This window comes from Augochlora pura, chromosome 4 (genome assembly GCF_028453695.1).
Source record: "Augochlora pura isolate Apur16 chromosome 4, APUR_v2.2.1, whole genome shotgun sequence".
Taxonomy (NCBI): domain Eukaryota; kingdom Metazoa; phylum Arthropoda; class Insecta; order Hymenoptera; family Halictidae; genus Augochlora; species Augochlora pura.
In genome coordinates, this window is record NC_135775.1 from 21689717 (window position 1) to 21707541 (window position 17825).

A 17825-nucleotide genomic window follows, 5' to 3' on the forward strand; every position below is an offset into this window, starting at 1 on the left:
AAACTAATTCTTTTATACTCAGCGTTTCAATTTTTACAAAAAAAGCGCAAATCATTCGATTAATTACATCAGTATTAATATAAGATGCAATTTAAGAAAAAATGTGCGCTTACAAGAATACAATGCTTTTTTTCAATTTTTACATTTTCTGTAAAAAAATACATTGCTATCGATTGTAGCATTAATATTAACATACAAAAAATAATTGTCATAAGTAACTTACAATAAGTACATGAGGTTTTTTCCGCGATTTGGTTGTTTAAATGGTACATTAATTTTTTTAAGTAATAGAGAAGGTGCATAATACATAACTGCGGCTATAAGGAAAAACCCCGTAAGTCGCAATTTAAAAAAAGTAAGTTAATACATTAATTGAATTGTACGATATAGAATTTACGTACTTATTAGAAACAACGACATCGAAACAAATTCTATAGATTCAAAAGATTCTGTAATTTGAAATACTACTAGTACGAAGCATTAGTTGATCAAAATTTCAGGCGACAATATCCCAGAGATAAAAACATGTAACTTGCAGCGTTCTTCCTTGCAGCCAGAGATATTTGCACGGACATTCTATTTTCTTGCGGTAGTTGCCACGATAAATGCATTACAGATTAGAAATTATTACATACGACAATGAGAAAATAAGTTTCATTTGAAACATAATTTTTGAAAATTTAAATCTTCAATTAAATTTTTTCCATTACAGTCATGAATAAAGTTATAATTAATTTACATAAGTACAGCTAAAAATATTTAGATTTATAGCTACAATTATTTGAATTTGAAGTTTCAATTGTATATTATGGCGTGAGATGCAGATATGTACATAGAATGATAAGTAATTACCTATCAAACAATATTGGTAATTACATATTACAATAGGAGAATATTTGAGAAGTGTGAATAATATCCGATCATTCCGAATGGGGTAGTATTTTTTGTACCATTTTTGTTCATTTAAGTCAATATGACAAAATTATTTGATGTGCGAGAGTATCAGATATTAAGTAAAATTAGAATGCGCTATAGCAGTTGTTGGAACATCTTATTTCACAAAGTGTGCTTGCTGAATAAAAGGCCGTATATGCACCTTTCTGATAGCATTGTAATTGAAAAATCTGTGTATAATACATTTAAGATAATTACAATAAAACACCGTAATTGGATGAGAGCACCAAAATTTTAAGAAACAAACGCGTCTGTAAACTTAAAATGCAAGTATGATCAATGAATATATCTGATATTCTATAATTTGATGTTGTTTTAATATCATTATCTTTTCTTAGCATTATTATAAGTTTTATGTCTCAACTAACGCATATCTACTTGACTTTAAAATGATCTTAAAAGATATAGAGCACTTTGTTAATTTCAATAATACATCTGACGACAGCATTATTTGCGACATCGATTCAATAAAGGCGTATTTATCTGAAATATTATCTAAATTATAGTACCAAAATAAAGATTACAATCATTAAATATAACAGAGATAACTCCGAGCGCTAATAGTTATGAAGTATATATAAATTGCGTAAACGCCAAGCAATTGATGATTAAAAGAAAAATGCACACATTAATGTGTGTACTTTATAATTATTGTTTAGAATAATAATATTATAGATTTTTCGAGAGGTTTGCTTTCTAATACAATTCTATTATAACTAATCGACAACTGCATGACATTTCTACAAATTTATGCGATCTTCGTAATGAATATATCAAACAATTATGCAATAATAATTAACTATATTTACCTATCTTCATAATGTTCTGCCCAATAAATTTCAAAGTATTTAAACCTTATTCTCGATCCTTTTCCTTTTAACGTTACTTTCAGAGAACATAATATCTCACGTACGATTTCTAATAAGTATACTTCGAATATTGTCGTTGTATTTGAATTATCTAAGTTTCTTCGAATTGCCTATTTCATTCGTACTTGTGCATTGAATACTCTTTACGTTATAAATGTTATAAAACATTTAGCATTTATTACCATTTAGTACCGTATTAAGTTTTTCTTTTCTTTTTAACAACAATAAGTATGTTGTTGTCAACAGAAAATCTTATGCTAGGCATACAAAGAAGGAAAAAAATAAATTAGTCTTATAATGAAAGTGTTGTTTCGGTAAGAACTCACAACTAAAGTTTTATTGACTCAGGTAGTGACCTATAACACATAGGTCTGTAGGCAGTATTGCAAGCTTACCATTAAAAAGTTGTCAGTCTTTGAAAATTTAATCACTGAACATAGTCTTAAGATCGTGTTCATAGAGTGCTATAATTAACATTATTCCAAGGCCGCACGATAGCCCTAGCCCTTGTAGAATACATTGCCACTGTGAACTACGTTCCGCAGAATGACTTGAAGATAGTTCTGGAATCTAAATTACACATACATTATTTCATCAATATTAATTAAAACCAAATTAAAAAAGAAGGTTCAATTAAGTGAGATTATCTTCTTAAATTATTAATACTGTCTTCATCAAGACATTATTCCTTATTATTATGAAACGTGTTAATGATTCAATCTTCTTTTTACAATAGAAACTAGATATTACTTACCATGTCTACTAATGCTATGTAAATAAACATTCCTGCAGCAGCTGCAAACATCCAGCTACTCACAGCCGGAGTGCTACCCAATAACACGCCAAATACCATTCCAAATAAGCAGAGTACGGAAGATAACAGATTATAAAAGACAGCTTGTTTAGCGCTCATTCCGGCTTTTAATAAAACCGCAAAGTCTCCTATTTGGGCAAATAAATTAAAATCAAATCTTCGATCGTCTCTAACACAAGTTAATATAATCAAAATTTAAGTTCAGTACCTATTTCATGAGGTAATTCATGGCAAAACACAGCTATAGCCGTTGAGAAACCACCAGCTATGTTCGCTGAAAAAGCAGCACCTATGGCCATACCATCTGTGAAGTTATGTAAGCCATCACCCATAACTACCATCCAAGCAACGCTTGATAAAGATTCTGGTGCAGAATGTACATGGCCTAATAAAAACATTTAACCACTTAATTGAGATACTTAACATATATGAAAGTAATGAAGTTAGATTAAGCAATTAAATCATACCGTGGGAATGGGTGTGACCATGATGCTTTGTTTCATGCTCACGTATAATAACAGTGTAACTTTCAGATTTATTTAGCGGTATATCAGCACCATCTGTGTTTTTCTTTGTATTTACAATTGATTCATCTAATCTCCAATCTTCGTTTGATTTCTTTTCTCCGTCGTTCGTCATTATTTTAGAAACTGAATTGCAATTTGATGTTAGTGGTTTCTCCTCATCGATAACAGGAGGCTTTTCATGATTATTGTGTTGACGATTATGATGATTATCTAAACAATAAATAGATTGAACATAACACTTAATAATATCTCAAAGATGTAGTAAAACATATTAACATTAGCGACGATAACGTAATCAAGTCTGTAAAAAGTGAATACAATACTATACCTTGGGCATCAGTATTAATCTCTCCATAACAATAAGGATACGATGAATATTTGTGTTTGCAAAGTTTCTCGCCAACAACGTTACTGTTTGGTCCGTCCGTCTCACGCATTACTCTAACTCGCGAAGGGAGCTACAATGGATTCTATATTTACATTTCCTGTTTTCTCAATTTTTAATTATAACGTTTACCTTATTACGACGTTGCCGAAGCTTTCTCCATTCTGCAACTAATGTCAAAGCTTTTTCTGTAAAAAAAAATAGTACAAGACCCGCCATTGCCACTACTCCTTTCCACATATTTATATTGTGTTGTTCCTTATGATCTAGCTCAGCATGATCATTATCATCATAACCATGATGATCATGTGTGTGATGCGGCATCATCGCCTACAGCAAACAATATAATTTTTTAATTTATTAATTTATTTATTATTAATTTATAATGATCGTTAAAGACTATTTGTCACACGAAAACTTACATGGGGTAACAAATGAATAAGAGCATCGCCGCATAATGTTCCTACAGCAAGAGCAACTAGGAACTGCAATAATTGGTGATAGTAAATTTTACCCATGAAAGGTATAACAGCTACACCAAATAAACCACAGAGACTAATTATTAGAATACTGATTATAGAATAGGCCCACACTAAAACAAAAAAGAACTTTATTTAACACTTCGCGATGATTTCAGCGATTAGGATGCGTTATATTTTTTACCTTGAACCATATTACGTGATACGTCCTCTCCAAGGTATTTAGTAACTATTACTGGTTTATAATTCTCTGGTACAAGAATGCATCCATTTCTTTCCGAACTCGATTCACCTGCTAATTGGTAAACAAGAGCTGGACACACACGTTCAAAAAGCCAACTTGGTAATGTTGTATTATTATTAGTGATGGAATTGTAGGGCATATCTCTTGCAACAGTACTTAATAATTCTTTGCTATTTAAGCACTGAAATTTGGGGACAATTACGTGTGAGAAATCTTTGATATATTAGGAAAAGAAGTGTGTTCCATTCTTCTATAATCAAATGGAATTTGGTAATGAAAATTTATCTTACCCGTTCTTTTCTGATTCCGTTTTCATACTCTGATAGGCCACTATTTTGCATATTCTTTGATTTTTCTACAACAAAAAGTTTTCTTTTTAGAAACCACTGTGTATATGATAATAGAATAGTAACAAACACTACTTATCTTGTACAAGATAAGATTACATAAGAAGGCCTATGTATTTAATTATATCTTATCTAAACATAAATAGTATTGCATTTTATTTGTATTATCAGAACTGAAAAACTAATGGGCTTTTCTATTCTTTTTCTTACAGTAAATTACTGTGAACAGGTTTCAATAAAGAACCAGAATAATTCAATGAAATCAATAAGTATCTTAATAGGTCCATTGAACAGAAATTTGAACCCTCAAATTAAGCTAAATTATTATTATTAAAATGGTTCTTATATAGAATCAATTCAGAAGGTATGCTTAAAGCAGATGTATGTAGATACATTAGGGGAGATTTATTATGATTGATAGGCTGTTAATTGATAATTAAAAGTAATATATTGATATTTTCCATGTATCACACACTGAAACATGTTTTGTCTTTCACACACACAATTATCACAATGATGAAAATAAACTTACCTAATGGATTTTCATGACTAGTAATAGCATTAAGATCCTCTAATTTAGATACATCTGTTAGTAACCTCAGTAATCCTAACTTTCTCAATAACTTCTCAAAACCTTCTATAGTCACGCTAGTACCATCTCCATAAGTCTCAAAAATTTTTTTCATGAAGTACTTCTCATCTATAACATCTACATTTCTTTTTCTTCTACTCATGGTGACCAAATTGGGATTTTTTGTAGATCTTGAAGACTTTAATCCTCTATTGTAACTTATCTCAGTCTGTCCTAGTCTCTCCATTACTTCTAAATCCTTTAAAGTATAATTTTCTTCTGTCTCTGGAACATTAGCATCTTCAACTTTTTTGTCTACTTTCATGTCCTGTAGAGTGGATTTTCTTTTTGTGTGAACTTCATCATTGGTGGATGGCACTAACAATGTAGGTATTTCGTTAACATTACTATTGTTTAATTCACTATTAGAAAATTTAACAGCACCACTTTTATAAGTGCCTAAATTGTTTAAATTGAATTTCTTATTATCCTTCTCTTGCGATTTTTTAAATTTCATTAGCAACCATGATGGCTGCAGCTGTTCATTAAGTTTTGGTAAATTCTCAGAATTCGCAGTATTACGAACTCTCTGTCCTGCAGTTGATATTTCAGTGTGTGCTGAGCAAGGATTATGTGCTGCGCACAAAACGCACACTACGCAAACTGTGACAAAATGGTGTGACATATTGAATTACCTGTAAACTAAACAGAGAAATTATATCTTAGACATTTGTATATCTTGCATTTTTTAATTCACAGATCCTATTTATATATCAGTACATAACTTACATATGACTATTCATTATTTCATTTAACTAATTTTATATTGCTCATTATACAGCATTGCAAAATACTTGGAAATCAATGAAATAGAGGATGAGTAACTGAATATGATGCCAAATAGGAAGTAACTATCTGTGTAAGAATCCTTGTGATAATGAATCCATTTATAGCTATGAATGTTATCGAATTGCTTACTCATAAAATTATCAATCATATCCATAGATCATTATGGAGCATGATCTCTGTGTACAAATAACATCTTTCTAGTACCAATAAAATTAGCTTCATTTTATTTAACTTGATTGTAAATACATTTTTTAACATACTTTACATCTCCCTTGAAATCAATTTACTAATTTCCAAAATGTAGTTTATACATTTAAAATAGATTGATATAATTGGGAATAACAAACATACTAAAGGAAATGTAATGTAAATAATATGAAAAAAATATAGGTAGAGATAAAAGAAAAATAATTACAAATTACAACAATATAGAAAAATATAAGAAAAGAAAATACTACTACAGCTAAACTGTAGACTTATTTGGTTTCTTATTTAATAATATCTTACTAAGTATTTAGAAAAATATGGATAGAAATAAAATTATTATTATACTTGATACATTTTATAAAAATAACTTCACATAAGTATAAGAAAATATATCTACTCTTTCCAATAGTAAAACTTTTCATACAAGATAATTCTAAAAATATTACAGATTTCTATTTATAACAAGAATAAAAAGAATCAATATAGATATCAATTACATAGATAAGAGCCACACAAGATGATTATGATCTGACCAATTGATCTAAATTTAAATAGTGATTTATTCTATTTTCAGAAATGAGTCTGTTTTTGTAATAGTAAATATAATACGAACTAAAATTATCCTTTCCTCTAAGACTAATGTGTCTGTGATTTTATCATAATACTTTTTCAACTCTAAAAGCAAATTAACAGAAATTTATGTTAAATTATACAAAATAGAATTTGCAAATTCTATTATCAATTATTACTAACAAGTGCCCTATTAATCTGTAACATTCCTAAACGTACTCAAATATATAATGTTATTTTAGTCTACATATCAATAAAAATTTACTTAGTTGACGTTAACGAATGGTTAAAAAGAATATACATAAAAATATGTCTACACTGCGTGAGGCTATTCTACAAGTAATAATGTCATGAAGGCAAGAAATTACGATGTGATATCCTTATTGAAACCACATGCATATTAAATTCATCGTTATTCAAGTACTACCATATAAGTGCAAAGCAGAAGAATCGCGGGTAAACAACAAGCACGTTCACTGGTTACGGAGATTAACGCAAGCAACACAGACATAATTAATCGTGGATCGCAAATAGACGTGTAATTCGGCAGTAAACGACGAGATACATATTTCCAGCGTAGAATGCTGCGTAAACGATTTAAAACGTGTCTACGGGTTTTATCGTAGCCGAAATAGTCAAGATGCTCGATCTCGCGAACGCTTCGTCAAAAACCGTATTTTTAGCTGTCAAAAAGGGAAGGAGACCCTGCGCTTGTCGCCCTCCTCACCATACCCCGCGGATTACAGTCCATGACAGAATTTGGAATTTAGGTTAGAAAGGCGGCCTTTTACTTTTATAGAAAAAAGAAAAAACGTACTGTCAAGTTTTGGCTCAGGAATGACTCCGTTTTTATTGGCATAGGAAATCCAACCGAGGACCACTTGATTATTGAAATGTATATCTATATACCTATATATGCATACGTACTGTCATGTAATTACCTTTATTCGATCAGTGAAACAAAATTCCCGCTAGGAAGTAGCATATGCTAATTGATCGGGACGCGCTCCACCAGCTTGCGGAAAGCTCGCGAAGTCCGACGAAAACGTGAGAGGAGGAACCCTTGGACAACCGTCACTGTCCTCTTTCTTCCCTCCTCGACCAACCGCCAAACTAACTTAGCCGCGTGTGAGCAACAAGTATACTATGAACATTGCTGATCGTACAACAGAATGACAAACCCTTCAATTATAACTCACTTCACTCGTGGGTTACGCAATCTCTGAAGTTACGCACTGATGTTGTCCACAGACCATTTTTGTAGATGCTCAACTACAGCGTTTCTCAGTGGCCAATAGCAAATGCGCATGCGTGCACAAGTTAATGTATGTTCTAATTGTCTTGACTAACATTTCTGGTGTTTTAAGAAATGAAATTCCTTTTTTTTTATTAATAATAAATTAACTTATTCGGGTCAAGTAATTTTCGGAGATTAATCTGAAATGCACAATAAAATTGCCAAGGGGGGTGCTGATGACACTGCGATTGGAAATTGCCAGTGTACTCCAATGGCATTATCCAATCCCAATTTATGTAATCTCCCCTCCACTATTCTGCAGCATATTTCAGACTTTTCTCCGTTGCGAACTCGTTAATTCCGAATTCTGTTCTAAATTAATAAAATAAATCTTGAGTAAATGAAAACAAATGATTGAAATTACCGTTGAAACTGTATGAAATACAATACAATAGATAGTTTAACTTTACTTAATAGGTAAACAATATGTGATGTCCCAAATATTTAAAAATATTGTAAAAAGTAGTAAATTAATTAATAAAACATTTTAACTAGGGACGGCAGTAATATTTTGTTCGTAAAATTATGTATATTTGTCGGACACAGTTTGCTACTATGTTACAGTAAAAATATCGTTCAACTTTTTCAGCATTGCAAAAATGGTTCGAATTATCTGTATACATATGTGCATACATATGTATGCATGTATAGCAATCTCTCAATTTAAGAACCATATCCAGGGGCCACGTAAGGCTCTTGAATTAAGAATAGAATGTTACATTTTAAGAAAATTTTGTCACTTTACAATAATTGTACGTTCCATAATACACGTATTGTTAAATACAACACTCATTTCCACTCTAAATATAGAGTGACCGAAGGTTGAAGTTATAAGCACTCCCACGAATTCGACATCTACGAACGCACACACACATACGTACATCGTATGAGTTATCAGCGCCATTGCATGCCACGGTTTATTATTTACTTGATCGTGTTGCAATTAAGATGCAAATAATTGTTTACCGAAGTAAATCACGATTGTCAAAGAATTTGAAACAAACCATTCGAAATACCATTAAATAATTGTTCGAAGAGATGTCTTAAAAGTGACGTAAGTTTGAAAATGTTTAAGGACAAGTTCGATAGATTGTCACCTGTCCGTTGTCATTTGTGATAATCGGCATGGGACGTGCCAACTCACCTATTATCAGTTAGATACTATTTGTATTACGACGGCATGTGTTTATTAAAGGATTGCTTATAGCTTACAATGAAATAGATTTTTATAGTAAGTCTGTAAAAGAGAATCGCGTTACGATGGCGAACGCAGCTGTCGGGACAAACCCGGAAAATATTTCCAAATTTTTGGAGTCACTGCAAACTGATTTGAAAGCCCTCGCTTCTGAAACGAAGAAGAAGTATCCTCACATCAAAGAAGTATGTACTTATTCAGGTTTTATTGAATAGTTAAATGTTTATTTTAACGTAACGTTTAATGAGAAAGTGAGGTTAGTTCGCAAAACTCTTAAGAAGCATTCTAAAAAATGACTATGGATGTAATAGACCTTATTATCATAATATTTACATAAATTATAATACTACCATGATATTTATTTATATGTACTTTATTTTAGTCATGTGAAGAGGGAATAACAAAAATAAGAACTACGTCAAATGCCTCTGGTACTCCTATTTATTACATTGTAAATCAAATCTTATATCCTTTGGTTCAAGGCTGTGAAAGCAAAGATGTGAAGATTATTAAGGTATATTTCTAAGGATGAGATGTTTTTATCCTCATTTAATTTCTATCATATTAAATTATTTCAAACTATATTCTTTCATATTGTTTTAGTTTTGTTTAACTATAATGCAAAGGTTAATTACACAACAAGCTGTTGATCAAAAAGGTGCACGCTACATTACAGACACATTATGGATGTTGATGGAGTCTGGTACAGAAGAAGTCAAAGTATTACAGACTGTAACTTTGTTACTCACAAGTAACACCATTGTGCATGGTGAAACACTTGCAAGGGTAATAATCTGCAATGGGCTTTAAATTAAAATTTGTGCCTTAAAGGATAAGTATACCATGTGGTTTAATTTTCAGAATCTAGTTCTTTGCTTTCGTTTACATTTTACAAAAGATAGTACAACAATCAACACAGCAGGAGCTACTGTAAGACAGCTAGTGTCATTGGTGTTTGAACGTGTTGTTGTAGAAGATGAACAAAGTCCAGATAATGAAGACTCAGATGACATTAATTTAGAAGAACTGAAAATCCCTACTAATCAAGCACCTAAAGGTTTAGGTCCATGTGCTGCTGATGCATATTTAATGTTTCAGGTAGGCACACTGAGATTCTTTATTAGATTACATTATAAAATTAATTTTTTAATATTTTTTCATAGGATTTAGTTCAATTGGTAAATGCAGATCAACCCTACTGGTTAATTGGTATTACTGAGATGACACGTACATTTGGATTGGAATTATTAGAGTCTGTTTTAACAAACTTCTCCTCAGTTTTTTTCAAGGTAGTTATATCTGACAATTAAATCGAATATCATTGATAAATCAGTGATGATTTTTACAGCATCCAGAATTTAGTTTCCTCTTGAAAGAAAGGGTTTGCGCACTCGTTATTAAACTTTTTTCACCAAATATCAAATATCGTAATTCTGTTCCGGCATCTCTACAACAAGCTACACCTTTGGATAAGCCTTATTTCCCTATTAGTATGAGACTTCTTAGGGTCGTGTCCATATTAATACAGAAATATCATTCCCTTTTGGTAAGTAAAATATTTTAAGTTACAGTTATCAAATATTTTTCGTATATCATTATGTGAAATATTTATTGTGAAATTTGATATTTTCAGGTAACAGAATGTGAAATATTTTTATCCTTGATTGTGAAATTTTTGGATCCAGACAAACCAACTTGGCAGAGAGCTTTAGCACTGGAGGTTTTACATAAGATGACAGTGCAAGCCGATCTTCTTACAAACTTCTGTGAATGTTATGACTTAAAACCTCATGCAACTAATATCTTCCAAGATATTGTAAATAGTTTGGGCGCCTATGTGCATAGTCTTTTCGTTAATCCTCAAATGATGAATCAGAGTAATATGGGTAATTTTAAATTTATTAATAATTTTTATATTTTTAAACCAAATGATATTGATAGTTCCATAATACAGCGGCAGGTACAACAATGCCACAAAATACTGCGTCTCCGTTATTCACGGGAATGCCAATTGGTCCAGGTGTGTCACCACAGCCTGGTTTTTATTCCCGTGGCATTTGGTTGCCGGTAGTCGCAACCTTCACAAGTGGTCAAGCGAAATCTACTTAGTAAGTAGATTTATGACCTCACATTTCTGTATTTCTAAAAATAATACTTTCACCAAAAATAATTTTCAGTTTGGATATGCTCGATAAAGGTGAACCACCACAAATACCAATAGGCTATGGAATCAGTATAGCTTATGCATGTTTATTGGACATTATACGATCCATTGCTCTTGCTATTAATGGCTCCGGCGAAGCTATGACAGGAAATCAATCATACAAACCGATCGAGTCTGAACGAAAACTTCATGCTCAGCTCATCAATTCGAGTTGGTGCGGTTTATTAGCCGCATTAAGCCCTTTGATTGATGCTAGGTACATAAATATTATTTCCCATGGCATAAAACTGCTCTAAAACATTTATATAACCAATTTGTATTTGATTCTAATTACACCAGTACCGACGAATCTGCGACAGAAAATGTACTGAAAGCTATCCAAATCTTCGCATCTTTATGTGGACAATTGGAATTGCAAACTCCTCGTGATGCGTTCATCACAGCAATATGTAAAGCCTCATTGCCACCCCATTATGCGTTGACAGTTCTGTACAATGCTCCACAAGGCATACCAAGTGCAAGACAACAGGAGTCTGCTCAGTATAATTTGACTATGGGAGAACCAGACTACCGACAACAGGTTGTAGCTGTTGGTACTCCTCTACCTACTGCATCTTTGCCTGTTGGTATGTAAAAATAACAAAAGCCTAAATAGCTGTGTCTAATATATAGCAGACTTTATTAAATTATATTATGATTAAATAGGTGCACACCAGGGCCCTGTGATGCTAACAGCAAAGAACTTACAATGCATGCGCGCATTATTATCACTTGCCCATTGCCATGGCAGTATACTTGGTGGTGCATGGCATCTGGTACTTACAACATTGCAGCATCTTGTCTGGATACTCGGTTTAAAACCTTCTACAGGAGGATCCTTGAAAGCTGGTAGGACTGCTGCAGATCCAAATGCAGTACTTACAAATGCAGTAATGGCGGATCTACCTGTCCTCAGCGCCATGCTTAGTAGATTATTTGAAAGTAGTCAGCATTTAGACGACGTAGCTCTTCATCATTTAATAGATGCTCTTTGCAAACTGAGCCATGAAGCCATGGAACTAGCTTATTCTAATCGGGTAAGTAATAACATGTTTATAATATATACTTCTTTCAAGTTGTACAAATATATGATAAATGTCTATATTAGGAACCATCGTTGTTCGCTGTTGCCAAACTGTTGGAAACTGGATTGGTGAATTTGCCTAGAGTGGAGGTTTTATGGAGACCATTAACGAATCACTTGCTGGAAGTTTGTCAACATCCGCACATTCGTATGAGGGAGTGGGGAGTGGAAGCTATTACATACCTTGTTAAAATGGCACTTCAACATAAATATCCTCAGCCTTTGCGTGATAATCAAGTACATATGTTTATTCGTGACAACGTATTCAAGTTCATTCAATTATATCAACTTCTATTAGAATAAAGCATTCAAATTTGGTTCATACTTTTTACATAGAAGTTGCAGACGTTACTATTAGGACCACTGTCCGAGTTGTCATCGGTGCGCCATGGTGACGTGAGGCAACGTCAATTGGAATGTGTTCTACAAGTTCTACATGGTGCTGGAGAGACATTATATCATGGTTGGCCCTTGGTACTTGGTATCATCGGAGCAGTGTCTGATCACCATGGGTATATCTTGCATATTACTTAAATGAATCTAGACCTGACATTATTAAATAACATTCCTCATTGTGACGTTTTACAGGGAGGCTTTAGTTAGAATAGCTTTTCAGTGTTTACAATTGGTAGTAACTGATTTTCTGCCAGTGATGCCTTGGCGGTGTCTTCCACTTTGCGTCGACACGGCTGCCAAATTTGGTTCACAAACTCAAGAATTAAATATTTCACTGACTGCTGTTGGATTGATGGTAAGAACGAATTTCTTACGACAGCATCCAATATTTGAACTATGTAACTGCATGTGTGTTAATCATGGTATTGCTTGTGCATTTCTTTTCAATCGTACAAGAGATGAGAAGTGAAGTTAAAAGTTTCAAGCCATGGAATTCCATTGGAATATATCAGATCAAGAAAACATGATCAAAAGACGCGCTCATCCAATTGTAGAAGAATTACAAGTGCCTAACGTTGTTAAAGTCCGAGCAAAAATATCTTGAACGACTGAAATTACAATCAAGGCAGTTAAATAAAATAAACAGTTTTTATCGTTTATAGCATTCACAGATTAAAGTAGATAAACGAATCTATAGACCATGTACATTTAACTTGTTCATAGAAAGTCCAATTTATTAATTTCTTTGTGTGTCTCTACAGTGGAATATAAGCGATTATTTTTATCAAAATCAAGAGAAACTTTGCGTTTCTTTGAAAGGAGATTCTTCGTCTGTATTTCCGGATTTTCCTGGAACAACAAATATGCCGGCGTTTGATAAGCTTTGGATGTGCCTATACACAAGATTAGGTAATGAGTAATATCTGAGTAAAGCAATGTTGGAATTACAATAAAAAATGGACAGTATAAAAAATACTGTTCTGTTTTCAAGGTGATTTATGCGTGGATCCACGACCAGCAGTACGCAAGTCAGCCAGTCAAACTTTATTTTCAACAATATCCGCACATGGTAGTCTGTTGCACCAGCCAACATGGCAGGCTGTGCTCTGGCAAGTTCTTTTTCCATTATTGGATAAAGTTAGGAGTTTATCTAATTCTGCTAGCAGTGAAAAGGTTGACACTAGTGGAAACATACTTATTCATCATAGTCGAAACACAGCACAAAAGCAATGGGCTGAAACACAGGTAATAATATATATTGGATACTAATTGTTTGTATTATAACAGTGGATTTTTTCTTTTGAGATATCATTGTAAGATAATTAGATAGTTTAAATCTATTTTTAAAAGTATTCTGTTAGTGAATAGAATTAATTTTATAGGTACTGACGTTGAGTGGCGTTGGGAGAGTATTTAATACAAAACGCCAGCTTTTACAAATGTTGGGCGATTTTCCTAGAGCTTGGTCGCTTTTGCTAGAGTTTATAGAAAATTCTGCACTTAGTAAAAATAACGAGGTACAGTACTAACATTGATTTTTCTTGCAAAAGGAAATAGCGATACTTAAACTTGAAATGTAAATCTATAGGTATCGTTGGCAGCTTTGAAATCGTTTCAAGAGATTTTATACCTTCAAAAAGGTAGTGATAGCAATGAGGTAATACAATCGAATGATTCTGAAGCATTATGGGTTGTCGCATGGCGTGTGTGGCTTAATATTGGAATGGAAAGTACAACCCCACCGCAAGAAGGCGAAACGGAACCCTACATACCGTCGCAAGCGTTTTTAACAGCATTAGTTCACATATTTCCAGCTGTTTTTCAACACATCAGAAACAAGTACATTTTTATACAATATATTAGCGCTTATCCACGATTATTTAATAATCTTTTTAAATCTCATTATCTTTCCTTCTCAGATTCACTGGACCGGATTTGCAAAAGCTTTGCATAGTACTGAAAAATGCTGTGGCAGTTCCGGTGCATGGTGAGTCAACGCCATTCATTTTACCTACAATGCCAGATGTCGTCCTTACTCATTTACAGGACGGTGTGCTCCATTCTATGGAGCTTCTACAAAAAGTTTGTAATTTCTTCTTCTCTCCTGATTTATTTACTTCTACGTATAACTAATTCGAATATTGTTTTATAGGAAGCGTTAAATGGACCCGACAATCTGCGAACAATGATTGTTCTAATCTTTCTGCAGCTTCTCAGCTTTTCCAAATTGGCTTGCGAAGCACCCACGTATGGTAAAATACCAACGAAACATATTTCTCAAGTTAGAGGTTTCTCAGTAGTACGTGTCTGCGCTTCAAGTATTTTATTATCTTGCTGAACGAATATTAATTAAAATATCTTATTAATTTAGACTGACTGGGTCACCATGAATTATGTTCCTTTCGGAGAGAAAGCTCTGTCGATGGTCGTGACGCTTTATCAAAAGACGGCGCATGAGGCAGCAGTAATAGAAGGGCAAGTTTTGAAGCACATTATAGAAGCGTTACACGTGCCTTTATCGATGAAATATGCTTGTCCGTCACCGACTACTTGGAAACTAGCTGTTACTAGTCTACTTGCTGTTTTACATACTGGTCTGCCACTGGCCAGAAAATGTCCAGAACAATTTCAGAGTATGTGGCCAGAACTTGCGAGTACCTTAGATGATTTTTTATTCCCCAAAAGGTAACATTAACAAATTTTTGAAACAACAGTTTAATTGAACAGAAATTATAACGTGTTTTCTTATCACAGTGTATTGAATGTGGAACGCGGTGTAGAAGAGATTCAAGCAGACGAAGCTGTAGATTGTCAAGTGATGGAACTTTTGCGTGATGAAGTTTTGCCACATTCACAATATATACCTCATCAGTTTATCTTACGTGTGGTAATGCTCTTAAATAAAGGCTCTATACATTCAGCAACCACAGCAAACATTGGTATGTAGTGTTGATATTTAAATATCGGAATACTTCAAACAATATATTCTGTTTCTAATACTGTTTTTATTTTTTAAATAGAAAATAATGGCGAAACAAAATTGAGGGAAGAGTTCGCGAAAACTTGCTTCGAAACATTGCTACAATTTTCTCTTCTGGATGGTCTAAATACTGAATCGGAGCACGATTCATCAAAAAATACTGAAAACGACGAAGGAGGAGTAGCTGGAAGATTGGCAGTCACTGCTCTTCTTCATAGGTTCCAAGAAGTATTGCGGCGGTATATAGAAAATGAAAGGCGTAGTGGAAAATGTCCATTACCCAGGTAATGGTTTCGTTATTTTTTTCACGCCTTCTCTTTTTTATATTTAGTGATATTACACAGTTGTGTTATCACCTCTGTCAAATGTGATGATTTTTTATTTATTTTTAAGTACTTATTATATGAACCTTTTCTAGGTACAGATTGTCAGAAATATCATTTGTTTTGAAAGCAGTGGCGACGCTTGTTGTGTCATTAAAAAAGGCACCTCCAAATAAAGGTAATTCGAATTTAAAATCGAAACGAAAATATGATTCTACTAATAAGACGACTTAATTACCTATTCATGTTTGATGTTTCATTCTTAACTTCACATGTAGTGTAGAACTAGGCTCTTCAATTGTTAAAAATAACTCATATTATTAAAAGCTAGTTTCGACAAATCAAATAAAAGTTAAAAAGTAATTTGATGCAAAGGATTATATTTTAATAGTTTCCTAGAAAATTTGGTATTACTCTAAAAAAATTTAATTTAATTTTTCAGTTGAAAAATCCGTTTGGGAGCAACTGATTGGATTATATCCCTGTTTAGTAGAATGTACAATTGCTACTGCATCTGGTCAAGTTTCAAGATCTTTACGCGAAGCTTTGCTGCAATACCATGATCTGTTGAGGCCACCAATTCAAAATTCCACAACGTCCAATGGTGTTTGACCACTACATTCTTTACTTCTATCTCGAAATAGTGATGTTTGCTACAGCGCCCAGTAGTGAACTTGTCGTAACTATGGTTACATGTATAATAAAATTCGATACAAAGTTTTTACTTCCACGTACGCTTAAGACGAAGTGTGCAGTACCAAGGTGAAGTAACGCTAGCAATATTTTCATCTATACGTGCTAAAAAATTTTTCTCTTCATATATTTCTCATCGCTGTTTTAACAAGTGAAGAAACACAATGCCATTTTTTGTTTATAAGATAAAAAATTATTTTGATTTTATAAATTGCAGTAGTTTTTTTATAGATACATGGTTGCTATTACTAGACTAGCTATAAAGTACAAAAAGAAACAACTTCAGTTATTTATATTAAATTTCCAAAATGTCTGTTGTTTTATGTAATTATGATCATAGAAAGAGGCCTTTCCTTCGTCGGGAAGGAAAGTTTCGACATAACGGAACAATACTACACCACATGTGACATTTAAGGATAATGAAAGCTGCATATAATTTCTTTTGCATTTGACATTATCATCTATAAACAGCAAAAGCTTACGTAATATTATGTGGTCTTATATGTGAGTGAAATAGCACATTAGGAAGTCGAAGCAAGTATACAGAAGATTGTATTAAATAGCTAATTCGTAAGTGCAAAGTAATTAATAACTACAATTTATACACATGCCATTCTGCTGTACATAGTTGATGTACAAGTTGGCTTTTTCTAATACACATTGTAAATATCAAACTAATCATGATTAGTATACAGTATAAGACGATTTTATAAATAATATAAAATTATTATTCGCTATTCTTACAATGATATATAATATCGAAAAAAAGATTTATGATATAATAATGTAAATAGCTACACAAAAATTCAATAAAAGTCTGAAATATTTATTGCTATTT

The 17825-nt window shown here is 32.8% G+C and overlaps 2 protein-coding genes across 7 annotated transcripts; one reads left to right on the top strand and one right to left on the bottom strand.

The window, feature by feature from the left end:
- Positions 1–2: 2 nt before the first annotated feature.
- On the bottom strand, positions 3–7955 carry LOC144469105 (zinc transporter foi). 5 transcript variants are annotated; one of them, XR_013493913.1, is made up of 13 exons: positions 7758–7955; positions 5152–5892; positions 4563–4627; positions 4213–4453; positions 3972–4141; positions 3682–3879; positions 3493–3622; positions 3105–3374; positions 2846–3022; positions 2578–2765; positions 2219–2393; positions 1764–2080; positions 3–1437 (listed from the first exon to the last, which is right to left on the bottom strand). XR_013493913.1 is itself a non-coding variant. In XM_078179029.1 (12 exons), exons 2-11 carry the CDS (start codon positions 5873–5875, stop codon positions 2247–2249), a joined length of 2310 nt encoding a protein of 769 aa, XP_078035155.1. In that variant the 5' UTR covers positions 5876–5892; positions 7758–7955; the 3' UTR covers positions 3–2080; positions 2219–2246. The 5 variants fall into 5 exon arrangements, 1 of the variants encoding a protein (XP_078035155.1); XR_013493915.1 differs by having other exon boundaries at positions 7744–7955; XR_013493917.1 differs by lacking the exon at positions 7758–7955 and adding an exon at positions 7634–7652.
- A 1057-nt stretch (positions 7956–9012) lies between these two features.
- Mon2 (Mon2 homolog, regulator of endosome-to-Golgi trafficking) lies at positions 9013–17789 on the top strand. 2 transcript variants are annotated; one of them, XM_078179809.1, is made up of 25 exons: positions 9013–9493; positions 9691–9822; positions 9912–10094; positions 10170–10406; positions 10472–10597; positions 10657–10854; positions 10942–11194; positions 11263–11416; positions 11486–11728; positions 11812–12098; positions 12178–12548; positions 12620–12832; positions 12932–13107; positions 13184–13346; positions 13753–13900; positions 13983–14236; positions 14374–14508; positions 14580–14830; positions 14911–15073; positions 15144–15290; positions 15363–15676; positions 15746–15930; positions 16012–16255; positions 16390–16472; positions 16737–17789. In XM_078179809.1, the coding sequence occupies exons 1-25, from the start codon at positions 9374–9376 to the stop codon at positions 16904–16906; spliced, it is 4950 nt and encodes a 1649-aa protein (XP_078035935.1). In that variant the 5' UTR covers positions 9013–9373; the 3' UTR covers positions 16907–17789. The 2 variants fall into 2 exon arrangements, with proteins under 2 accessions (XP_078035935.1, XP_078035936.1); XM_078179810.1 differs by having other exon boundaries at positions 16396–16472.
- Positions 17790–17825: the final 36 nt, after the last annotated feature.

Excerpts from the sequence above, each read along its gene's own strand:
- LOC144469105 (XM_078179029.1), bottom strand. The coding sequence starts at position 5,875 with ATGTCACACCATTTTGTCACAGTTTGCGTAGTGTGCGTTTTGTGCGCA. Across the intron at positions 3,880-3,971 it reads TTATTCATTTGTTACCCCAT|GCGATGATGCCGCATCACAC; the intron begins GTAAGTTTTCGT and ends TGTTTGCTGTAG. Across the intron at positions 3,623-3,681 it reads TTCGGCAACGTCGTAATAAG|CTCCCTTCGCGAGTTAGAGT; the intron begins GTAAACGTTATA and ends AATCCATTGTAG.
- Mon2 (XM_078179809.1), top strand. The coding sequence starts at position 9,374 with ATGGCGAACGCAGCTGTCGGGACAAACCCGGAAAATATTTCCAAATTT. Across the intron at positions 10,598-10,656 it reads TCTCCTCAGTTTTTTTCAAG|CATCCAGAATTTAGTTTCCT; the intron begins GTAGTTATATCT and ends TGATTTTTACAG. Across the intron at positions 14,509-14,579 it reads CACTTAGTAAAAATAACGAG|GTATCGTTGGCAGCTTTGAA; the intron begins GTACAGTACTAA and ends GTAAATCTATAG.